A 26,262-nucleotide genomic window follows, 5' to 3' on the forward strand; every position below is an offset into this window, starting at 1 on the left:
CACAATACCATTTTTCTTTTGGAAACGACAAAAATAATTGATGCCATTTGATTGGACTCAAAAGCGTTGGGCTATGTCTACAAATATCGCAATGATAATGATAAAAACATTTATGTTTCCATTTTTTTATTATTGAAAAAACACAACAGAAAGTAATTAATGCACAAATCTACATTTTCGTATTATAGACCAATCACACACTTTATAATAGTACATTTTTCAATAAACAATAAAATACTCTGCTTAGCTGCTTATCTCAAACTGGCACAGTGCACAAATACATTGAGTGTAAACAAAGTGCAAAATGTTCTCTCCCAGATAGCATTATTTATTCACTAAATAGCTATTCATAATAAAGACATTTTAAATATTGAATATTTGGACACACGATCTATTGACAGAATTCTCATTTAATATATATCACACTCGTATTTACATTCCATGTAAGGCAGTGCTAAAGGAAAAGACTGCAAAGTGAACAAACAAACTGTGATGGGGGCATCAATGCTGTGCTCTAGGTGAGCTGCATTAGCATAGCATTGCATTGGGTAAGGGGTGTTCGGTGAGAAGCATGCAGCGGCTTTTGCTTTGTGTATGTAGTATGAGTCAGCAGTTCATGCGTATGGTATATGAGCCTTGATAAATGTCCCTCGCTGCCTTCGGTCCAATCAGTTGAATACTGAGAAGGAGAATCCCCCCCCCAAATAATGTCGAGCAAAAAAACACATTTTACAACGTATTTAAATAAATAAGCAGTCTGTGGCCGATGAGATCCTCGTGTGCAACAAGCTTCTTCTGCTGTTATGTTTGGAAACTGCGACCAGGGTTCTCACCACAGCTGTCTGCCAGTGTAGTTGATTGGGGCTGTAGGCATCTGCAGAAAATAATCAATAATCAATTATTAGTTACATGACATTACATAACAGACACATATAGACAGACAGACAGACTGACACACACACACACACACACACACACACACACACACACACACACACACACACACACACACACACACACACACACACACACACACACACACACACACACGCACACACGTACCGCTCCACCGTTCATGACGAGAGCCATCTCAGTAGGTTGGTACACGTGACCCCTGAAGGGGATCCCAGGACGAAGACTCCCTTGGTTGCTGCGGTAGGTTCCTCTCAGAGCTGGAACACAACACAGAACCACTGTGTATTATGATTTACTCTCGCAGGCAACGCTTTTCGTGGCTCACGCGGTATACAAGGGAATGCTTTGAAACCGTGCCGCATTGAAACCACGTTTCTATTTGTATCCATGCACACAGCATTGCATCCACGTGACATACTTGCACTTTGTTCTTCCATGGCGAAGGCCTGGTTGTCTGCGAAAGGCCGATGCGGACGGCCAGGCCGCTCCTCCCCGAAGTTGGGCGGCGGGCGAGGCACGGTGCTTTCGAAGAAGTCCGGGGGGGCCACGGACAGCGGCTTCCGCAAACACAAGTGGGCTTCTGGGATGGCGTGGAGCACCAGCAGGATCCAGCCCTGTGCCACCAGAGCCACCGCCAGCGCCGGCTCGTCCCACACCTTGGAGCCCCCCTTCCGTCCCCCGGACCCGGACCGCTCCGCTCTCCCCTTGGCCCTCAGCGCCGGGTTGCCGTAGAGATAGAATCCCAGCCAGGCGACCCAAAGCAACGCCGACGCCAGGCAGGAGAGGAAAAGCCAAACGCCGTTGCACCTCCATCTCTTTTTTTCGTCCTCGGCGATTCTGTCCGCTTCCTCCCGCCCGCTGGGCTCCATCTCCCCTCCGCACAGCACCACCCCCAGGGACAGCCCCATGGCCACCAGCAGCAGGCCCAGGGTGTACACGCACGTCAGAGCAAAGTCCACCGGGGGATAGTCACAGGCCGGGTGGCCCTCCCTGACCACGGTGAGCAGCACCCACTCCCCAGAGATGATCCCCTGAACCAGGGCGATCGCCGCCCCCAGCCCGGCCAGGGAACGGCCCGCCGGGCTGGCCTTGCCGGCCACCAGCTTCCTGAGCCTCAGACCTTGGACCAGCAGGCAGGAGAAGCAGAGTGCAAAGAGAGGCCCCCACAGCGCCCTGCGCACCACACAGAGGGCCTGGTTCTTCCCCACCAGGTAGGCCAGCGAGAGGGAGAACAGGCCGGTGAGGGTGATCAGGAGCAGCAGCAGCGGGCCCATGCCCGAGCGCCTGTCCGTGTCACAGATCCAGCGCAGCTTCACCATGAGCACCACGGAGAGGACCAGGGAGGTCAGCACCCCGCCGCAAGCCACCGCCTCCAGGACCACCCCCCACACAGAGTCCAGGTCACAGAGCACTCTGTAGGGAGGGTCCACGTCCACGCCACACCCCCTCGGAGGAGGTGGGACGTGGGAGGAGGAGGAGGACGACGACGACGATGAGCCACAGCTGATCAGGCAGACGAGGCAGAAGACGGCAGCATGGACGGCCATCCTGGACGAAGAGGAGGGAGAGGGACGCGTTAAAGGCCGGATAGATGATACATTTCAGTACGAGGAAAAAAAGACACTACATGGAGCATAACTTGCTTGTCAAGAAAGAGTATTATTGCTAATAATGTATTAGTATCCAAATTATTTTGAGATCAGATCAGATCTAAATGACCTCGAACACACACACACACGTACTGTAGAGAACTGATAATAGCAGTCGCCAATGGTTTCCATGGGAACAAGACACAGCGTGGGCTGAGATTGCACACAAGCTTTTATAAGTAGAGTCCCAGTATCCAAAAAGAAAAGCACGACCACAAACACACGCACACGCACACGCACACACACACACACACACACACACACGCACGCACACACACACACACACACACACACACACACACACACACACACACACACACACACACACACACACACACATCCATCTAAATATATATATATGGATAGATTTAAAACGTACAAGAAGAACTTGATTGTTGACAAACTCACCTTGTTGGTTGCACTACAAACTTTGACAACGTCGCATTCTTTTCTTATTATTCACATCAGAGCAGGGCTGGATGACCAATGGTGGCTTTTGATGAAAAATGAGCTGGAGACGCTTCGGCGCCGCATCTCGTCAGAGTCCTCTCTGCCTGTTGGCCAGTGGAGCTGTCAACAGAGTCCCTGGAAGCAAACTCTTGTGTAAGTCCTGGCGTCTGAGTGACGTGTGACAATGTACATTCCCCACACCGGTGTACACTAGTATAGGTTCCTCCTTTTTTCTTTCTCTGAACCTTTAGTACACCAACTCTTCCCCACTCTCCCTGCGCGTCTTTGTGTATCTGTAGATCTGTCTCTGCCTCTCCTGCCTCACACTGAATTTTGCGGAGGTGTCAACAGAGACGGAATACAAGCCTTACCTCTACCCACCCACTCACAAGGCCCACGGACTACTGCTGTACCCCCCCCCCCCCCCCCTTCGCTCTCTCTCACTGAGCAGGAGGACAAATGTTAATAATAACAATTACATAACCAAAACGCCTACAATGCCAAGAAAAATGAGGCAAGATCTGTGGGACGCTTGTCATCGGGCAGGCAATGCCACCTGCTCTCAGAACACAAGAGCAAAAAGGAAGACTAGAGTAAAGGTGCCTTGGGGGCTAAGTTCTTTTAAGCCCTAGTGCTTAGGGAAGGGAGGCAGGGGCAAGGGTCCATGGGGGGGAAGGGTTATGCCAGGCTTTACACAGGTAAGTCATTTGCCCACACGGTCTGTCTATTGTGGGATATTACATAAAACCCTAGAAGCCATGACTCAGCCAATGATCCCCTTAATCCCCCCCCCCCCCGCCCCTCCACTACCACACACACAGCCATCACCCACCTCTCTCCATAGTGTACCCTGTGACGCATACACTCATTTCTGTGTGTATCTGTATGCATAAACCCCGGTGTTCTAGCCATTCTATAAATTATGTTTATTTACGGTATACATCAGATTCCTCACTGAAATGCACACACGATAGGAAAAAAATTTGGCTGATTTTGGGTTTATTAAAAAAGAAAATTACGAAATAATAGGGTTTTATTTGCAATATATTACTACAAAACATTAATTTACTAAATGTTCTCTTAATTGTCGCCATAATGACGATCGGCGCGTTTTTTGTTGAGTAAATCGTTGCGGAGAGGGATGAAATAAACGGCTTAATCCGAATTTGCTTTGGTCACAGAATCCATCCACCCTTGGTTAAGTATCTGACATTCCATAATCCTGCCTGTCTCATTTTACACATTTGCGACTACGTTGTTGCCTGTGGTGCCACCTAGTGGCTATCAGCGAACTGCAGGAAAAGGCTGAAAATGAATTGAATTGAATTGAATTGAATTGATGTGAGAATCCTCGCCCAAAACGATAAACAAATATTTAACAAATATAAACCCACAAAACGAAACGTCTGCATATGTGCATAAATAGCCTGCATTATTATATTCGGTATTGTTTGATGTTCTTTTTTATTTCTGATGCATAGCACTATAATGATAATAATAATGATAATAATAATAATAATAATAATAATAATAATAATAATAATAATAATAATAATAATAATAATAATAATAATAATAATAATAATAATAATAATAATAATAATAATGATTATACATTTAATTGAGAGGCGCCTTTCAAGTCACCCAAGGTCACCTTACAAAGAGTATAAAATCGTAGAAAAAAATAAATATAGGTTAAATGAATAAAAACAAGTGACGGGCATAGTGTCCAGTTAGAAGGTGTATGCCAGTTTGAATAGGTGAGTTTTGAGTTGTGACTTGAAATAAACTGTGCGTTTATGTACTTGTAAGATGTTTGTACACCAAAAAACACCAACACCAACTATGCGAAGGCTGGTTAATACGGATATGACACAACAAGAAACGTTATCCAAGAACAGCCAGCAACCACCAAATGTAGGGCCCAGTGGCCTCATGTCGTTTGTTGCCGTTTTCTGGTGTGAGTATTTTGTTAGCTGCTCATGTATTTCAAACAGGCCAGACTAGTTGAGTGGCAAAATAAGATTTATTGACACATTTTGGCACCCATCTCCTTCTCATCTCATCTCATCTTCATCCGCTTATCCGGGGTCGGGTGGCGGGGGGAGCAGCTCAAGCAGGGGGCCCCAGACTTCCCTTTCCCGGGCCACATTGACCAGCTCTGACGGGGGGATCCCGAGGCGTTCCCAGGCCAGTGTTGAGATATAATCTCTCCACCTAGTCCTGGGTCTTCCCCGAGGTCTCCTCCCACACCCATGTCCAGCGATAACCTAATTGAGAGGTAATATGATGAAAGGGTGAAATAGATATCTCCCATGAACTTAGTGGTGATGGAAACTGGGACAGCTAGAAACCCTTCAGGGGTTGGATAAAGTGAAGCCTTAGATCAGGTGGAGGAGGTAGGTTTGTTTGTGATCTCCACCTAAACACAACACACAGGAGGGGAACAGCAGCAATAGTTATCCAGGCGTGCTAACTTGTGTATGGTAGGGTGCGGGCGGTGCGTCATCCTTGAGTGGAGCAGGGCAGATTAGAATCCCATAAATAAAAGCCTCCATCGTTCAACCTTTGCTGTGCAGTTGGTTTCACTCCTTTATTCGCCTTGACATTTTAACGTAATTTTCTATTTATTTTTCTAAATATTTTCAAAAAATTTGCTGGTGGTTTCTTGACTGAAAGTTTCATGAACAGGTTTCATGGGTGTAATCTAATATGCTTTGGGTAACATGAAAATGTACGTTGCTCAAATGCCTGTGATGGCAGTATGTATTCATGGAATTAATGAAATGTGGATTTCACAAAACCAGTTCATCAGGCCCAGCGAGTGTATTTGACGTAGTGAAAGGATCCTACCTGTGTTCTTTACTGAAACATTGAGCTACAAAAGTTACTGTCATAACCTGGGAGGTAGGTGCAAGGTTGGTTCAAACAACCCAAGCAGAGATGATAGTGGTTCAGTTACAGAAAATGTAACTTAAAATACTTCAATAAAACCAGAGACATAAAATGTGGCAGTGATAACAAGGATGTTGGAGGTCCCCATTCCCCCATTGTGAAATGCTTACATTAGGTAGGATTTATTTGGGGTGGTCGGCCTATTTTTTCAGACTCGGACCAGGTGAGGCTGCTTAGATCTTCCATCTCAAACACACACTCTGCAAAGTAAAGGGTGCTGTGCTGAGCAGAATAGTGCTCCCTGTTATCAAATGTTGGTATGCTGTATGACATCTGTATGTCATGCTATAAATCTTACAGCGGGGAGCTACAGAAAAGAGGTGGGGGTAAGTCACTCATGTGCAAGTCACAAGCAAGTCTCAAGTCATAACCTTCAAGTCTCAAGCAAGTTCCAAGTCACTGTGGTGAGAATCAAGCAAGTCACAAGTCAAGTCATTGCTCAGGTCAAGCAAGTCACAAGTCAAGTCATACAAAAATCTGATCATCTAACCCAGTTTCCACATTCACAAAAATCAGTAGAGTGAGTGGTTCATAAGTTGAGTTTTATTTCAACATTAACAATAACAATGTCTTAACATTAACAATAACTCAAACTATTCAAAACATTCCAAAACCATTATGTGAATAGGCCCAAAACTGAAGGCAGCTCTGTCCATCACAAATGTCCAGGTAGTGGTTCAACTGAATTTGGGGACTGGAACTTGAAACCTCTTAATTTTTTTGCGGTATGCTGAGAACAGCCCAGTCTGACGCTCTGGCTCTGACGGTGTAATTTTACTTGAAAATCACTTGAAATCATTATTATAACCCACTTACAGCCACTGAGTTAGAAGTAGCCTACTGACATGAAAATTAAACAAGTCAATCATCTGTGGAACGGGCAGGGCTCGAAAAACTCCAGCCAATGATTTTCAGAACCACCGAGTGGCATTGGACAGCAAGTACGTCAATCAAACGGTCGTACGCACTCCCCCTCCCCCGCTCCCCGCGAGTGACCCCTTCGTGCACGTGCACGTACTCAAAGCTCGTGACCCAGAGCAAGCTTCTGTTTGTTGTTATCCTGCGGTAGCTACTGGAGCTAGCTAACTAGCTAATCCACATTTGGACGTAGCACTACAAGACAACCCTAAACTCCAACCTAGCTGTGTTCGCGCTCTTGCGTGATTGCGCGTCCATGTACTTGGAATGGGTGGAGTCAGAGTCAGCGTTGAACGAGAGGGGGTAGGACCATTTGAGATGTGTATTTTTAAAATCGGCTGGCGTATCGCAAATCCCATATCCAACATTTAATCTAACTTTAAAGGCACCCAGTGCAACTTTATGTAAACATTCAATGAAAAATAAACATTCAATTTCCAGTCTTTTTTACTAGTAAGTTTCAATAACTCCATACCATTACATATCGACATTCAAGGAGCAAAGATGAGACGTCGCTGTGTGGTGAGAACTGATAGAAAATCGTAAACAACAACAATCGCCGGTGGGGAGAAGCCATTTTTCCATTGACTGGAAGCCTGCTTTATTTATTGTAGGTTACAAAAAATAAAGAAAATGGCGGCATTGTTGTTGTTATCGATTTTCTATCAGTTCTCACCACACAACGACGTCTCATCTTTGCTGCTTGAATGTCGGTATGTAATGGTATGGAGTTATTGAAACTTACTACGTGTAAAAAAGACTAGAAATTGAATGTTTATTTTTAAGCCTCGAAAATTGCACTGGGTGCCTTTAAAAAAGTCATTTCGAGTCATCTGTCTCAAGTCTAAGTCAACTCTCAAGTCATGAAGACCAAGTCAAAGTCAAGTCGAGTCTTTTATCATTGTTAGTCAAGCAAGTCTCAAGTCCTCAAATTTGCGACTCGAGTCTGACTCGAGTCAAGTCATGTGACTCGAGTCCCCCATGTCTAAGATTGAACCACCGGCTGGATTCATCATGTTTGAGATATTGTCAAGTTAACTCACAAAATCGAGAAGGACACAAGTTCCCTGGAGAATGGAGAAAACCCATTTGAAATAAAGAATAAAACATCGCAAATACAATTAAAAAAATGATGTCTGTATTGATTTATACATTTCTCTATAAGATCACCTGTTGAGAAAGTGGGCGGTCCACTGGAGTTGATGTTGTTTGCTAATTTAGCACATCGGAACAGTTCACATATTTTGAGGGAAAGCCAGAACCACAAAATGACGGCCTATGTAGGCTAATGAATTTAAAAAAAAATGTTACGACTTATTCTTAATCAAAAGATTAGGCCAGCTTTTCTCAACTTGAATCTCATTTGATCCCTTGCATTTTTTTAAATAGATTATGGAGTGACTCACCTCATATCTCTGTAAGGTGTAGGGCTGTCCACACAATGACTTGATGCTTTCACTTTCTCCGATTAAAAGTATGTGCCTATTAGAAGGTGTGAGTACTGTCATTGGCATTGGATAAAATAAATTATTCTATGCTACACGTCAACCTCTTAAAGGCACCCAGTGCAACTTTATGTAAACATTCAATGAAAAATAAACATTCAATTTCTAGTCTTTTTTACACGTAGTAAGTTTCAATAACTCCATACCATTACATATCGACATTCAAGGAGCAAAGATGAGACGTCGCTGTGTGGTGAGAACTGATAGAAAATCGTAAACAACAACAATCGCCGGTGGGGAGAAGCCATTTTTCCATGCTTTATTTATTGTAGGTTACAAAAAATAAAGAAAATGGCGCCATTGTTGTTGTTATCGATTTTCTATCAGTTCTCACCACACAACGACGTCTCATCTTTGCTTCTTGAATGTCGGTATGTAATGGTATGGAGTTATTGAAACTTACTACGTGTAAAAAAGACTAGAAATTGAATGTTTATTTTTAAGCCTCGAAAGTTGCACTGGGTGCCTTTAAAATGGCGCTATTTGATTGGTTCGCTATCTTGGGATATTGGGCAATATCCCAAGATTGAGATCTCAAACTCGGGATATTGTTTTCATCTAGGGAATAATTTTCATCAGAGAATAAAAACAAACAAACCGCTAACAATTAACAATTATTCACCTCGGGCGCCGTGAATACTATTCCCCACTATTCACTTCGCCTTTGACGAATAATTGTTAATTGTAGCAGGCTCGTGGGTAATGGGTTTCCACATGACCAAGTTATAGAATAACTTATTAATAATGTAGAAACCACACAACACAGAGAGCAGTTGAAGGTCAATGACAATTCATTCAAAGCACAGAATGGCTGTGAAATCCAGTCATTAACTGGGTTTCTGCAAATTGTATTACCGTCAATAGAAGTAAAGTACTGTGTAATAGGCCAAAAAAAAAAGCAATTAACTAATAATAAACACACTAAATGAACTAAACAAACACATAGTAATAACATAACTACTGTATACATTCGCAGTAACATGCTACGGTCGACATTCTCTCTCTGTTTATTTGCATTGGACCATCTAGAAACGTAACGTTTTTGTCTGTTATTATTATGGAAATTGTATTTAGAATGTATGTTTTTTATATATAATCTGAATAGCAACGCATTATGTTTACAGATCAATGGCACAAATGGCATTGGCAACGCTAACAATGGTTGCCAGACACGGCAAGCATGCAAAACACAAAACAACAATAACCCACACACCCAGTGTCAGTTCCGAGAAAACTCTTCCTTCAGTGTGTCATCAATGCTCACAGAGCCAGGAGAACCTGTTTAGTAACTTTCTTTCCTCAAGATCCATAGATGGCCTGAACGCATCCTCAATCCTGAGATATGCAAGCTGTATTTTTCCTGTTTCTACCGCAGACGGCATTCCTTGTATTACGCTTCAGTCTAAAGCGACTTACAGTAAGTGCATTTAACAGTCAAGATGTAAGCCAAAAATTTTAAGAATCATTTAAGTGCATACAAATTCAAAGAATAAGCAAATCATCAGATTTAAAGTGCTTTTCAGTAATAAAAGTTATGATTATGTTAACCACTGTGAATTAAAACTCCCCAATATGCAACCAATGTGTCTTTGTAAACCTGGACAATTCAATCAACAGTTGACACAGACCATCTGATTTATGCCACCTAATATGAAGGGCTACATAGAAAAACATTATTGCTATAATGATTTAGAAGGAATCGCATACTGTTCCAGTAAGTGTCTTGCTGCTGAGGTCTATGACAGTCACCTTTAAATGCGTTTATGTACATGCACAACATTTTGGCAGTTGGGACAGCGATGTTCCACATCCTTACAGCTATCACAACAGAGCGGGATCAAGCAGAATGGCCATATTCTAAAAAGAATAGAAAAGAAGAATAGAATCCAATTAATTAAAATGTGATTAAATTATTAATATTGTAAAAGTAAAAATACATGGATGTGAGGATGCATATCAAAATGGTTTGCTAAATGTGTGAAGGACTCACCCCAATATTCCTAGCACACCGCACAGAACCCAGGTGAGTGCACCATTCTTGTAGGTGACACTAGTGACACAGGTGGCCTCGCAAAGGGCACATTTTGTCCGTACTGGTCTCTCCCTTGCCGCCGGCCCTACCACCACGACTGTTTGGACCCAAGGAGAGACGCCCACGGTTAACAACATGCACTTGCTCTGCCTCCTTCACATCAATTTTTTGTAAAAATAAACTAAACTCAAAATAAAATTATCTCATTAATAAGGTAGGCTATTTAGGCCTTATATGCTTTTTTTTTTATTGTGTGTATGAAAGTAGTTACCATTTTTTAATTCAGGGCCCCTTGGTTGACCTTAGAATCAAATCAGAAAACAAGGTTCATGGATTGGCTGAAATATCAATGTCAATAATACACCATTAAAATGACATTGTGTTTTCCTTGTGTTACCTTGAAGGTTCCCTGCATCGATGCAGATGTTTGTATGCTGGACAACAGGCTGCTGCTGAACTGAAAAGTATTACAGAAACTTTAAAAATACAAGAAGAAAGTGGGTTTTTTATTCAATATTCGATTTTCCTAAAACTGCAGGAAGCTTTCATTAAATTTGGTGTGTGTTACCATGAGGGTAAAGTTTAGTGACCTGGGCTTTGAAACTTTGTGGTAGCTTTTTGCTAGGCCTGATTCAGGCACACCTTAATTGCTAAACTGCTTGATGATGTTGTAAAACCAATGAAGTATCATACTATAACTATATCCCACAATATCGGCTTTCACTCATCCATATTAAACCCAAAATGTGGAGGTGGGGCGGCGTCTGGCCTGCAGGGGGAGTATGGAGCACCGGGTCTGCTGGGGTGATTGGGTCTGATTGCGGACAGGTGTCTGCAATCAGACCCAATCAGAAAGTGTGTATTTATGTGCCTGCTTGTCACTCAGTCAGGTTTTGAGAGAGAGAGAGAGTGAGAGAGAGAGAGAGAGAGAGAGAGCGAGAGAGAGAGAGAGAGAGAGAGAGAGAGAGAGAGAGAGAGAGAGAGAGAGAGAGAGAGAGAGAGAGAGAGAGAGAGAGAGAGAGAGAGAGAGAGAGAGAGAGAGAGAGAGAGAGAGAGAGAGAGAGAGAGAGAGAAGACACTCTGCGAGCCAGAGAGAGCGTCATAAGAGCTGGAGACGGACGGAATGCAAACGGAACGTTGTCCTTTTGTTCCTTGACTTTGTGTTTGTTAACCCGAAGGTGAAAATAAACGGGAGTTACACCTGTCTCTTACTTTTATCTCACTTCATCATCAATGTACAGTCCCTTACACCTCGTGTATCACAACTTGCAATGAACCATTATATTGATATTATTTTCTTTGTGTTAGCATGAAAGTGATTTAGGACTTACCAGGGGCGGCATTGACCTGTACTGTTGTATTTTGAGCAACCGGCTGCTGCTGCTGCTGCTGCTGAACTGAAAACATCAACTAAGACAATCAGGAATGATTGTCTTAAATGTATGATTTTCTTAAATGTACCGTTTTCTGTCCCAAGCTGAATGCTTTCATTATTTGTCTTTGGCACCCATGAGTGTGAAAGTGTATTTACCAGGGATTGGTTGGGGAAGGCCTTGTGGGTAAGCCGGCATACCAGTGAAACCTGTGAACGATTTCAGCTTAATTAAAATGCTGCCAAACTGCTTGATGATGGACATCTGCCAAACAAAGCATCGTACTCTCACAATCAGCTACAGCTTATTAGTGAGCTATAACTATATACTATATCAACTTTCATTTTTTTGATATATGTTTTCAAACTTATTTTCCTGCACATTGATTCGATGGAATAGCTTAAAAACATCAGGTATGAAACAAAGCCAAGCAACACTCAATTATTGTCCCTAACTCACACACACACCGGCCAGTTACCCAGTTAGTGCATTCCTAGCTGGCATGAGAAGCAAAAATGTGCTCTGGCCTCTCACCTATTGGATTGCCAGGAGGATAAGGATAACCGGCAGCGGGATTCATCATGTTTGAGATATTGTGAAGTTAAGTCACACAATCGAAAACGACACAGACAAGTTCCCTAGAGAATGGAAAAAACACATTTGAAATAAATCGTAAAACGTCACAAAAAAACAATAAAAGAACACAAAAACAGTAAAACAATGATGTCTGCATTGATTTATACACGATTTATACATTTCTTTATAAGTTAGATGGACTTAGATGGTCCACTGGAGTGGAGGTTGTTTGCTAATTTAGCACATCGGAACAGTACACACACAAACCCAGAACCAAATGAAGGCCTATGCAGGCTAATGAATTTAAAAATAAATTATTATCAATCAAAAGATTATTGCCGTTCCAATAGACTTTTCTCAACTCATATGATCCCATAAAATGCTTTAATAAGATCAGGAGGTACTCACCTTATTAAACAGCTCTGTAGTGTCTAGGGCTGTCCACGTTGACCATGGCCATAATGTGTTTGTTTTCTCAGATTTATAGAATGTAGCAGAAGGCGTGCCCATGTAATTGGCATTGGATAGAATCAATTGTAGCAGGTTTATGGGTGTGGGGTTTCCACATTACCAAGTTGAATAGAAAACCAAACAACACAGAGAGCAATTACAATTAGGGCGTTTAGCAGACACTTTTATCCAAAGCGACTTACATCGGTTGATACTAGGGGTGTAACGGTACACGTATTTGTACCGAACCGTCACGGTACAGGCACTTCGGTGCGGTTACAGAGGTGTACCGCGGTTCGTAAATGTGGCGTTCATAGCGTTAATATGGTGAATTTAAAGGCTTGTTTTGCAATACGGAATTTAAAACTTGAAGCCGGAGTTCCACCCGGACCGTTTAGCCAAAGTAATATAGCGACCCTGGGACAGTTAAATAGTTTGTGTGTTATGTGTTGCATTATATTTCGTTGTCCGTTATGCCAGTTGTTCTATGTGCATGTATTGGAATGGTCTTCTTGTCAATCAGCGTGGGGGCGAATCATTAGGTCAGCTGGGGGAGGGCCTTGGAAGAACAGGAGGGTGGGGGCCTGCACGCGAGTGAGACCGTGTTGGGGGTTGCCGGGGTAACCGGGGTTTGTTTTGGGTCGGTTTTCTGCCGTAGGTTATGACGTTACGGGTTTCAGTGACTGGTTTTGGTTCATTAAAACTACCTTCAACTACTAATGACTCGACATCATTATGCCACCGGCGAGGTCACTACATTGGTGTCAGAAGTGAAACTATTATTATTTTTTTTTTCTTGGTCCTGCTGTGCTCGGCGAGTCGGCTACTCCGACTCCGTAATCCCTTCAGCAGCTCTCAGTCGGGATTTCGGATACGCAATGCAATTGGCCGCCCGATCTATCTTATACAGTATGTATGTTACAAACCATTTAAGCAGTGTTGTAAATACACTTCCAAAGCTTTTCAAATCTTATTTGGTGTTTTATTGGTCCTGCTGCAAAGTAAACAATGTACAAAGTAATTAAGGTACAAAGTCAAACCGAAGAAGTGATTCAGGAAATTATTTTGTCAGAGGACCATCACAGCCCTTGCCGTCTCCATTGCGTCGACCAATGGGTCCATGGTTTCGACGCATAGTTAAAAATATTGGATGTGCACGTAAGCTACGGAGAGGGTCTCCGACAGGCTGTTCGGCTATGGATAGGGCTCCCTGTGTCTACTCAGCACTTTACATGCACACGCATTTGAAAAGGCGCCATCCACAGGTGTTACTTTTACCGTTGCTGTGGAAAAAAAAAAAGAGCTGTACAAACCCAGCTCACTGGGAATTCAGAAACTGAAATGCCATAACAAAGTTTATTTGTGTTTTCATTGCTCCTTTTTTTTTTTTTTTTAATTCCCCGTAACTACTAACCGTACCGTAGCGTACCGTACCGTGACTTAAAAACCGAGGTACGTACCGAACCGTGACTTTTGTGTACCGTTACACCCCTAGTTGATACACACATTGACACACCGACGGCAGAGTGAACCATGCAAGGCAAGGCAAGGCAACTTGATTTATAAAGCACTTTTCATACACAAGGCAGACTCAAAGTGCTTCACACATAAACATTGTCATACAATAAAATAAAAGAATAGATAAGTTAAAGAAAACATATGCAAAGAAATGAGTAAAATAGAAAGTTAAAAGGGCATTTTTGTAATAAAATAGAAAATAAAGGCAAAGTAAAAAAAAAAGCTTTTTAGAAAGTGCAATGTATTTAAGATTTAGCAGAAAGCTAAAGCAAACATAGAAGTCTTCAGTCTTGTTTTAAAGGTGCTCAGAGTTGGGGCAAGTCTTGGGGCAAGGCGACAGCCAGCTCGTCAGGAGCAGTTAGGGTTAAGTTTCCTGCTCAGGGACACAACACTGAGCTAGGAGGAGCTGGGGATCGAACTAGCAACCTTTCGGTTACAAGACAAATGCCCTACCTCCTGAGCTAAGCCGAGAACGGTTGACAGTCAATCATCATTAATTTAGCGATATTTACATCAATAAAGGGGGGGGGGGAAGGTAAACTGCAAATTCCTAATAAAGAACCATGTGTGTGGAAGTATTGTGTGTATGTTTTGTTGTGTTTGTGTTTCAAGGTGATTTTGTAAGGGTTGTTGCACAACACAATAAAGGTTTTTAGGGCCCAGTAGGATGGAGCAGATCGATGCTCAGGAGAGAAACTCTTGTGGCTTTGCAGCAGGCAATCTTGGACACATATGGGAATACACTTTTGAATACTTTCCAAAGATTTCCAACATGTTCCAATCCAGTGTGAATCATTTATAAGGCCAAGGGCACAAGCTGTGAACATATAGTGGATTACAAGGGAAGCACAGAAGGATCTGACCAACCACATAGCATAGGTTCACTCACTGAGGAAGTGGTTGAGAAAGTAATGTTAAGCTCAGCTGGTTTAGCTCACAGAACATAGCTTTTTTAATCGTGCACGAAAGTATCTATCCGACCGCAAGACGGATAAATACATGATTTACTCGAACACCAACATCGACAGCAAAAACTAAAACACACACTGAGCGGATGTTTGTGCCTGCCGTGGAGAATGCCCCCGATCCGGTTATACCTGTGAGTATACAACACTGCAAAATAACAATAACCCCTAACCCTAAACCGACTGCAGTTGGGCCTACATTTCCAGCAAGTCAGCTGCGTAAGCATCGTGACATCATAGCAGCGCGACATAGTGTTGCCAGCTAAGAAATTCAATGGAAAAGAAGAACCTGATCCATTAAACAAAGAGCAACAATGTACGAAGTCCAAGAAGGACGGCAAACTTTTGCGCGTACAGAAATACATTGAAGATACCGTGATTGTTTGATTTTATCCCACTTTCGCACGGAAGTGACAATTCTGTCGACCAATCAACGGACGGCTTGTGTAGCTCCCCCTTTTCGGCACCCTTTCAGACCGCTTGGTACCCCAACGGAGGAGTACCGGAAAATAGTTACGGCTCAGCGCGCTTCAAGGGACACTTCACCCTTTTGCATTAAGCTTTGTATCGTAAGAAACCCACTCATATTTTTGAATGGTCTTGCATCATTCCCTCATATTCCCCTTGAGACGGGAGAGATCTGTATCTACCTCTAACCCTTCCTGTTTTAAATGACGCAAAATTATTTTTTTTGCATCATTTAAAGCAGGAAGTGTATGGGGGGGGGGGAGGCTCTAAAAAACTACAAGCACCTAATTTTCAAACACGCCTTGGGCACTACAGACCTATTATAGATCAGTGCCAGTGGGATGGACTTATGGTGTGATCCAGATGCCTCGGACACCAGCCTTCCGAGTTGGAGGTGGGGCAAACTCCAAGCTTTCTTGCGGCATTTCAAAGAGGCAGGCCCCCTTTTGGCCGAGCCCCCTCGGAATTCTGAGAGTATACCGAGTTCAGTGATGACGCTCTCAACAAAAATGGTTGCGCCCGTAAAGAAATTTATTTTCTTTGTATTTGTACCACTTTGGTCATTTTAATGTTGATTTTAAATGCTCTTACAAACTTGATTACATTGCTACTTTATTCCGGTCACCAATTTATGCATTGCACGGTCTTGCTGTGTTGTTTTTTCAAGCTGGTTTGCTAAAGAGGCTAACGTAGCTAACAATAAACGACGACTTGCCATTTATATGACACAATCACAAAGACGAGCGGGAACGCGATAAGTGCTCCGAGACCGGAAATGACGTGTGCAACTCGGAAGGATGGTGTCCAAGGCATCCTGATCACACCATTAGTGTTTGGTATAAACGGTATAGAGAGTAGGGTAGACTGTGTACAGTTGAGTACAGGGTACAGTTGAGACATCCGTAATATCTTTAGTGCGCAAACATGCATCGCGCTGATTTTTGCTCTGCACATGCGTATAGACGTCCTCTTTCAGCGTGGGAGATTTGAACTCTGTGTGTGGCTCCGCTACGAAGTTATCGGCAAAAGTCTGTTTTTGCAGGTAAGATTTTGACTTCACCATGTCCATTTCGCAATGAATACCTTCTTACCCCTTCGTGACTCAAAAAGTAATGTTGCATATTTGTAAACGTTAGTTTGTGCTCTAAAAATAGATATATTGCATGGCATAGTTGCATTGAAGGGCATTACGTAATACTGTGTAATGTGCCAGGAGGTCATCGGGGGACAGTTGAGACACATCGTCTCAACTGTACCCGACCTAGAACTCCGTTGCGTTACATGTGAAGCGCTTGCCCGTTTATGACAACAGGGTTTGAATCACAATTAGATTCAATTGTTGTTATTATATTTGTTATAAGTTATTTGTTATAAGTTATTTGTTTAACTTTAACTTTTTTAATATTATATGATGACATTGATGAGTTGAAAAAATTAATAAATGTAGCCTAGGCTAAGCTTAAAAAGTGGATGTTTGTTGTTTGCTTTACCCTGCTATTAATAGATGGTGTGATGTAAATGACATTGATTATAGACTTATGGGTTGTAGTCTATGGTATTTTAACCTAATACATTAGAAAAACACATGAACACATAATTATTTCAATGATTTAAATACAAAGACAAAGACTGCAAAGACTGGCATGTCACATTTCCATTGTTTTCAATGGAGTCTCAACTGTACCCGCGACTGTCTCAACTGTACCCTACCATTTTTCAGCGAGGGTACAGTTGAGACAAAAGTGCACTTTTTTTATTTGATTGATTGTATAAAAATTAGACACCTTCAAGATATAAATCCTTGGTTATATTTTGGCACACACTCTGAAAATATGTTAAGTCTAAAATAATTTCTTTTTTGGTGTCTTTTAATAGTCTAATTTGTGTGAGGAAGCTGGTAAAAGTAAACGTGTATCCAACTGTACTCAGTCTACCCCCTCGGACATCTCTGGTAGTATAGTTCCACAACAGGTAGTAGTGGGGGTTATCTCAGCCAGAGTCCTGCATGGGTTTGTTTACCCGATGGGTGTCCCGTACAATTTGGATGAAATGGATAAAAAATTATGTAGCCTCCTGTGTCGGACTCAGGTGTGGGTCGGGTCGGACCTCTGAACAGCGCGGGTCCGTCGCAGGTTTTGCGATTGCGAGAGTTATTCACGAACGAACGAAGGAGTCTACTAAAACTGTCCACAGTGGATGATGTGCTTTTTGGGCACAGCAATCTGAAGCACCACGCCAAATACCAGATAGTTTCATTCCCCTGCGTTCCATCTAATGTGTCAAATTTTCCTTCGGGTGCGGGTCGAGCGGACTCGGTTACAATTTGTGGTGGGTCTGGTCGGGTGCGGAATGTAATTCGCGGGTAAGGGCGGGTAAGGGTTTGCAAAATAAGCCATGGTGGAGAAGGAATTGGGGGAAGAAACATTGGCTTTGACTCTCTGAAGTCCAGATTGAACCGGGACTTCAGATTGATGACAATGACATAATTGCTTTAGGTTTCTAGGATTTTAAGAGTTTAACAGAATGTATGACAATGTAGGCTAATTGGAGAGTGGACTGAAAGACAACAGGGAAGTGGGAAGGAGTTTCCTTTTTTTGTAAGGTGTTATGATTCAAGAATACCAACTATAATATTACGATATACATGTTTATTCACCAATCTTACAAAAAGGTCAGTGAAGAAAATATGATAATTTCCCTGCCAGACTTTGAATATCTCTGATGGAATCCTGTAAAATAAAATCATGGTGGACATAGCTCAGTCAGCAAACCGATGGATCAAACTGATCACACTGTTTTCTTGTGTATAAAGATTTGCATCAGCCTACTGTTTCCCAACCGGGGGTACGAGCACATCTGTAAGCAATTGGCTGCTTACCGTCGCTCCCCGGTTGTCTTTGTGTTAAACAAGCCAATAGCGCGCCAGGGGGAAAAAGCCAGCTTGGTGATTGGCCCACACAAAATCGTATCGAAACTAGAAAGAAATGTATTGCTCTTCTCCAGACCCTTCTGCAGGGTGACCACAAATCGACGGCAGAATGGGCGGGGCTACCCAGTCTAATATTGCTCCTCTCCAGACCCTGCTGCAGAGCGAATTCAAATCGCCGGCAGAACGGGCTAGAGGTACCCAGTCTAGGAAATTCCAAGATGATAAGTAACTATTCCTCAGTCATTTCATAAGCCCGTCAATAAAATGATAATGCGCTATAACTAGTTTCCCCAGGGAGACAATAATATGCTGTGGCACAGCCGCGCCCAAATCACATAATCATGTGATTTCTGGCTGCTTACCTGCAGCCAGAAAAATATGGAGGAATGGTTGAAATGTCCACTTGCTCTGGATTCAGGTGAGGGTTCAGAGGAGCCGGCCGAGAAACGCAAGAAAGAGGCCAAACTTTAACCTAGGCAGTACAGTGAAAACTATGTTTATATCGATTCACTTATACTTCTGCGGAACCACCGCAGCCTCAGTGCTTCTTGTTTAGAGTGGACATTTCTGTTAAAATGGGACTTATTTAAAGGATCTCCAGTTTTTGTGGTTGATGCTACGAGAGTTATATAGAAAGGCAGGTTGATCGTTTTGATTTCGTTTTTATTTATTTGTTTATATTACTTTTTTATTTTCAAGGCAACATATTATTTATTTTTATTATTCATTTGAGTAAAATTAAGAAAATGCCAGAGAATTACATGTTCAAGTTAAGGAGATGAAATAAAATGATTTTCCATTCAATAATCAGTTGTGTTATTTTCTACTTTTGAAGAATGATCAACATGTATGAGTGAGGGGGTGCGCATGGTATGACAAAAAGGCTAAGGGGGTACACAAGAATAAAAAGGTTGAGAACCACTGGCTTGCAGTCAATGCTGCAGATGAACACAACACAACAATAACCCACACACCCAGTGTCAATTCCGAGAAAACATTCCCTTCAGTGTGTCATCAATGCTCACAGAGCAAGGAGAACCTGTTTAGGAACTTTGTCTCCTCAAGATCCATAGATGGCCTGAACGCATCCTCAAACCTGAAATATGTAAGCTGAATTTTCCTGTTTCTACCGCAGACGGCATTCCTTGTATTACGCTTCAGTCTAAAGCGACTTACAGAAAGTGCATTTAACAGTCAAGATGTATGCCAAAAAGTGTTAGAATCATTTAAGTGCATACAAATTCAAAGAATAAGCAAATCATCAGATTTAAAGTGCTTTTCAGTAATAAAAGTTATGATTATGTTAACCAGTGTGAATTAAAACTCCCCAATATGCAACCAATGTGTCTTTGTAAACCTGGACAATTCAATCAACAGTTGACACAGACCATCGAATTTATGCCACTTAATATGAAGGGCTACATAGATAAACATTATTGCTATAATGATTTAGAAGGAATCGCATACTGTTCCAGTAAGTGTCTTGCTGCTGAGGTCTATGACAGTCACCTTTAAATGCGTTTATGTACATGCACAACATTTTGGCAGTTGGGACAGCGATGTTCCACATCCTTACAGCTATCACAACAGAACGGGATCAAGCAGAGTGGCCATATTCTAAAAAGAAGCATAGAATCCAATTAATTAAAATGTGATTCAATTAATAATATTGTAAAAGTAAAAATACATGGATGTGAGGATGCATATCAAAATGGTTTGCTAAATGTGTGAAGGACTCACGGAAATATTGCTAGCACACCGCACAGAATCCATGTGAGTGCACCATTCTTGTAGGTGACACTAGTGACACAGGTGGCCTCGCAAAGGGCACATTTTGTCCGTACTGGTCTCCCCCCTGCCGCCGGCCCTACCACCACGACTATTTGGACCCAAGGAGAGACGCCCACGGTTAACAACATGCTCTGCCTCCTTCACATCAATTTTTTGTAGAAATAAAATAACCTCAAAATAAAATCATCTCATTAATAAGGTAGCCTATTTAGGCCTTATATGCTTTTTTTTTTATTGTGTGTATGAAAGTAGTTACCATTTTTTAATTCAGGGCCCCTTGGTTGACCTTAGAATCAAATCAGAAAACAAGGTTAATGGATTGGCTGAAATATCAATGTACACACCTCGTCAATAATACACCATTAAAATGACATTGTGTTTTCCTTGTGTTACCTTGAAGGTTCCCTGAATCGATGCAGATGTTTGTATGCTGGACAACAGGCTGCTGCGGCTGCTGAACTGAGAAGTAGTACAGAAACTTTAAAAATACAAGAAGAAAGATCTGTAACATGATTTTCTTCAATATTCAATTTTCCAAAAAAAGCAGGAAGCTTTCATTTAATTTTGTGTGTGTTACTATGAGTTGAAAGTTTAGTGACCTGGGCTTATGAAATTTGTGGTAGCTTTGTGCTCGGCCTGATTAAGGCACAGCTAAATTGCTTACCTGCTGTTGTGTTTGTTTTGTAACCAATGTTTTAAAACCAATGAAGCATTGTACTATAACTATAACCCACAATATCGACTTTCACCTCATCCATATTAAACCCGATAACTTAGAACTCTATAACTTTTATCGGACACTTTTTCCAAAATAAAGTAACATAAAATCCTCAATGTACAGTCCCTTACACCTCGTTTATTACACCTTGTGATAAACCATTATATTGATATTATTTTCTTTGTGTTGGCCTGAAAGTGATTTAGGACTTACCAGGGGCGGCATTGACCTGTACTGTTGTATTTTGAGCAACAGCTGGCTGCGGCTGAACTGAGAAGTATTACAAAAAGTACAAAATCAAGATGAAAAAGAGACAGCTTTTTCCAAAGGAAAAAGAAAAAGCTTAAACTAGCCGCTAAAAATCAATTTATAGTCATAAACATCTCATCAATATGGAGCCTGTATCTGATCCATGTAATTTCCTTGACAACATGTTTTAAAAGTACATTTCTCTTGCTCTATTGATCAAATTTAGGCTAGGAAATTTGGAGAAACCAATCACAGTGAGCTTGATCCTTTAAGTATCCAACTAAATACATCTCATCCCTCGCTTAAGGGAGTGATTAATAATTAATGACTCATGCAAGAAAGAATACAACAAAGAAAAACTGAAATGTGATTTCCTTAAATATAGATGTTTTGTGTGTCATTTTTATATATCTGTTTCCATGAGTCTAAAGTTGAGTTACCGGGGCTTTGGAACTGAGGTTGTGCTGGGCCTGGTTGGTAAATAGGTGCTGCTACAAAACCTGAGAAAGATTAAAGATTAAAAAGTATTTCTGAACTGCTTGACGCATAATTCGAAAGAGGCATTATACCAACATTTTTAGGTACAATATCCACTTTCATCTCATAAATATTAAACCCATATCTTTAAAATGGTGCCAAACACACCTCGTCAATGATAAATCATTAGAATGGTTGTCATTAAAGACCCTTTCATGGTCTTTGTGCTACCATGAAATTGATATAAGACTTACCAGGGCTTGTGGTGGCCACTGGAGAATTGACATTTACTGCTGTATTTTGAGCAACAGCTGGCTGCTGCTGAACTGAGAAGTATTACAGACAGTAAAAAATCAAGATGAAAAAGAGACAGCTTTTTCCAAAGGAAAAAGAAAAAGCTTAAACTAGCCGCTAAAAATCAATTTATAGTCATAAACATATCATCAATATGGAGCCTGTATCTGATCCATGTAATTTCCTTGACAACATGTTTTAAAAGTACATTTCTCTTGCTCTATTGATCAAATTGAGGCTAGCAAATTTGGAGAAACCAATCACAGTGATCTTAATCCTTTAGGTATTCAACTGAATATATCTCATCCCTCGCTTAAGGGAGTGATTAATAATTAATGACTCATGCAAGAAAGAATACAACAAAGAAAACTGAAATGTGATTTCCTTAAATATAGATGTTTTGTGTGTCATTTTTATATATCTGTTTCCATGAGTCTAAAGTTGAGTTACCGGGGCTTTGGAACTGAGGTTGTGCTGGGCCTTGTTGGTAAATAGGCGCTGCTACAAAACCTGAGAAAGATTAAAGATTAAAAAGTATTTCTTTACTGCTCGATGCATAATTCGAACGAGGCATTATACCAAAATTGTTAGATACAATATCCACTTTCATCTCATAAATATTAAACCCATATCTTTAACATGGTGCCAAACACAGCTTGTCAATGATAAATCATTAGAATGGTGGTCATTAAAGACCCTTTCCTGGTCTTTGTGCTACCATGAAAGTGATATAAGACTTACCAGGGCTTGTGGTGGCCACTGCAGAATTGACATTTACTGCTGTATTTTGAGCAACTGAACTGAGAAGTATTACAGACAGTTTCAAATGCTAGATTAAAGGGACAAAGCTTTTTAATCTAACAATTGACAGTCGTTAACACCTAATCAATATTGAACCCTTACCTTATCTATTGTATTACATTCACAACATGTTTCAAAAGTAACGGTAGGGTAGGTAATTCGAAAAAATCCACCAAGGTAAGCTATATATTAATTAAAAAACGAAACCAAAAAATCCCTGCCCTCCCTTCAGTCTTCCCTCCAAAGCCACTCCCCCAAAATACGCAACAACATTTGGTCAGAATTTAATGATTGAACAGGCTTATTACAAGCCTGTGACAGCCCAGATACCAGATATTTTTCTTATAGTCTCGCAAAGCCAGACCAAACTACAGCAAGTAGAATGGTCTGGAGCCACGCTACCTCGAGCCGTCTATCCGTGGGGAAACTGGGCGGGCCTGTTTTTATTTCTTTAAACCAATCATAATCGTCTAGGGCGGGGCTAAGCCAGGGAAGCAGCAGCGGTGTCCATGCAAAATAGAACATCTTTCTTCCTCAGCAAATGCTGTAAGCAAATCTTTTGCAGTTCTTTGCAATTTTCGCCTAAACTAGGCATACTGCCTAGTTTAGCAACCGGAAGGGGAGGAGTCGTGGCCAAATCCGACGCTAGGCAATAGACGCTGTCCACTTCCGTTCAGCCAGACTATTTTTCTTATCATGTAAGAGCACTTGATTTGTTGATTGCTGTCAGGATGCAAAGAGATTTTCAACAAATATACCAAAAAAATGCTTCTAAATCGAATTGGTTTGTGTGGTTTAGATCTTTAGACCCCCATAATTAAAAGTAAATTTGAACGGAAGTGAGACTGCAAGAAAAAACAACAACTAGGAACAATCAGGAAAGTGATGTTATTAACTGTAATATATTCTGTTCCAAGCTGAATGCTTTCATTATTTGTCTTTGTCATCCACGAGTGTGAAAATGTATTTACCAGGGATTGCGAATGGAGGTTGGGCCACGCCTTGTGGGTAAACAGGCATACCTGTACAACGTGAGAATAATTTAAGCTTCTACAAATATAATGCTGCCAAACCCATTGATGATTGACGTCTACCAAACAAAGAATCGTACACTCACAATCAGCTACAGCTTATTAGCGAGCTATAACTATATAAACCATATCAAAATTATGTATATTTTCTAACTTATTATCCTGCACATTGATTTAATAAAACAGCTTGAGGTATGAAATAAAGCAAATTATCAATTAATAGTCCCTCACATCAACCAACACCAGCCTATTACCCAGTTAGTGCATTCCTAGCTGGCATGAGAAGCAAAAATGTGCTCTGGCCTCTCACCTATTGGATTGCCAGGAGGATAAGGATAAACGGCAGCGGGATTCATCATGTTTGAGATATTGTGAAGTTAAGACACACAATCGAAAACGATTCAGACAAGTTCCCTAGAGAATGGAGAAAACACATAAATAAAAATAAATCATAAAACATCAAAAAAACGAATAAAATAACACAAAAACAGTCAAACAATGATGTCTGTATTGATGTTACATTTCTTTATAAGTTAACAATGCTTGTTGATAAGACTAATACGGCCCACTGGAGTTGAGGTAGTTTGCTAATTTAGCACATCGGAACAGTACACTTATATGAGAAACCCAGAACCAAATGATGGCCTATGTAGGCTAATGAATGGAAAAATAAATGTTAGGACTCATCCTCAATCAAAATATCATTGCAGTTCCAATAACCCGGCTTTTCTCAACTGATATGATCCCATACAATTTTTTAATGAGAATAGGAGGGACTCACCTTATTAGATAGCTCTGTAGGGTGTAGGGCTGGCCACACAATGAACTTAATGCTTTCGTTTTCTCTGATTTAAAGAATGTAGCAGAAGGTGTGCCCATGTAATTGGAATGCGGATTGAAGGACAATCATTCAATGGGGAAATCAGAGGGATAATTTATTGTTACGATACATTAACACAGACTAGTATATTACGATATGCATGTTTATTCACCGGCCTTACCAAAACATAGGACATGGTCAAGCTCTGTCCGTCATTTGATGGAAATTCCTGGACAGGCTTTAGCCTAAAAGGGTCACCCGAACTGGATCCATGAACTTTGCTGGTACAAGTGGACGTTAATAAGCAACGGATGCAGGACAATGACCTCGTCTTCAAAGTATCAACACAGCTTAAAGAATAAGCTTGCATCCATGATGGAGTTTTCTGAATTCCCCATCAGCCCGTGACCTATGGGCATTCAAATCTGAGCCAGAACATCTGCAGCCCCCGACCTCACCTGGTGAAACAGATAAAAATAACATAGAATAGGCGTAGACAACACAAATACCAACACTACAATGGTGACTGGTCCAGTAAGAATCAGCAGACAATGCAAAGGCCCATAATATAAAACATACAATAGTTAGAGGCCTGCAATAATATACAAATCCTTCACGTAATACACATCAGTTTTGTTAAATAACATGTACAAAGTCCACTCCCAGGACTAGATCCTAACTGTTTGTATCCCTCCAGTACATCTCCAACATTTACTAAGCTGGCTCTGGAGATTGAGGCATTGAACAGAATAAGTGTAATTTTGTATTAATGAGATACAACTGTTCCCAGGTCCCATGACATGCTAACCAGGTGTGGTGTGATTTGCCGTTGCAAGCCGTTTTGGAAATTGGCCCCTTATGACATCCCCGGTGGGCGTGTCCACCTAGATGTGTTCTAGTTAGATCAGTCTACCAGCCTACCCATTGGACTGTAGCAGACGTTGCTCATCTATCCATCACCTAACCCTAACCCTAACCCTCACCTAACCCTAACCCTAAACCTGTTCCTTCTTCGGTTGATGCAGGCCCTCTCCTCCTTTACTCTTTCACACGGTGCTTTATCTGATTCTTTGCCCAAATATCATTGCATTGAAACCAATTATCCATAGACATTTGTTGCAGTTGGCTGCAATCCGCAACCTCACCGGTAGAGGCCCCTTGAATGAGTTCCAGTTTTTGGAAAATAATGTACGGTAAGTTGAAACAAAAGTTATTGCATTTCCTACATCAACATTGAAGTAAGCTCTAATTCTTAGGATAACCTTGATATTATAATTCCTGTACGTTTAATATGTATAGCTCAATAACTTCGCGTAGGCCATTTTCAGGAGCAGGAGGCTCCTGAGGACGCAGACTGTCTCGTTTGAAACACGTCAGC

General features: G+C 41.5%; 2 protein-coding genes across 4 annotated transcripts; both read right to left on the reverse strand.

Annotated features, from left to right (window-relative positions):
- Positions 1-120: 120 nt before the first annotated feature.
- Positions 121-3,380, reverse strand: gprc5bb (G protein-coupled receptor, class C, group 5, member Bb). The gene is made up of 4 exons (XM_056586614.1): positions 2,973-3,380; positions 1,334-2,463; positions 1,063-1,172; positions 121-874 (listed from the first exon to the last, which is right to left on the reverse strand). The coding sequence occupies exons 2-4, from the start codon at positions 2,460-2,462 to the stop codon at positions 830-832; spliced, it is 1,284 nt and encodes a 427-aa protein (XP_056442589.1). The 5' UTR covers position 2,463; positions 2,973-3,380; the 3' UTR covers positions 121-829.
- A 5,909-nt stretch (positions 3,381-9,289) lies between these two features.
- On the reverse strand, positions 9,290-25,689 carry LOC130379670 (lipopolysaccharide-induced tumor necrosis factor-alpha factor homolog). Of its 3 annotated transcripts, XM_056586633.1 has the most exons (12): positions 25,066-25,689; positions 24,846-24,909; positions 24,375-24,478; positions 24,005-24,055; positions 22,683-22,742; positions 22,193-22,264; positions 21,902-21,961; positions 21,426-21,482; positions 20,888-20,953; positions 20,751-20,780; positions 20,444-20,582; positions 19,179-20,320 (listed from the first exon to the last, which is right to left on the reverse strand). In XM_056586633.1, exons 3-12 carry the CDS (start codon positions 24,421-24,423, stop codon positions 20,215-20,217), a joined length of 690 nt encoding a protein of 229 aa, XP_056442608.1. In that variant the 5' UTR covers positions 24,424-24,478; positions 24,846-24,909; positions 25,066-25,689; the 3' UTR covers positions 19,179-20,214. The 3 variants fall into 3 exon arrangements, with proteins under 3 accessions (XP_056442609.1, XP_056442608.1, XP_056442607.1); XM_056586634.1 differs by lacking the exons at positions 19,179-20,320; positions 20,444-20,582; positions 20,751-20,780; positions 20,888-20,953 and adding exons at positions 9,290-10,249; positions 10,383-10,521; positions 10,696-10,725; positions 10,822-10,881 and having other exon boundaries at positions 24,846-25,688; XM_056586632.1 differs by having other exon boundaries at positions 24,846-25,689.
- Between the last annotated feature and the right edge of the window lie 573 nt (positions 25,690-26,262).

This window comes from Gadus chalcogrammus, chromosome 3, assembly GCF_026213295.1.
Source record: "Gadus chalcogrammus isolate NIFS_2021 chromosome 3, NIFS_Gcha_1.0, whole genome shotgun sequence".
NCBI classification, from domain to species: Eukaryota; Metazoa; Chordata; class Actinopteri; order Gadiformes; family Gadidae; genus Gadus; species Gadus chalcogrammus.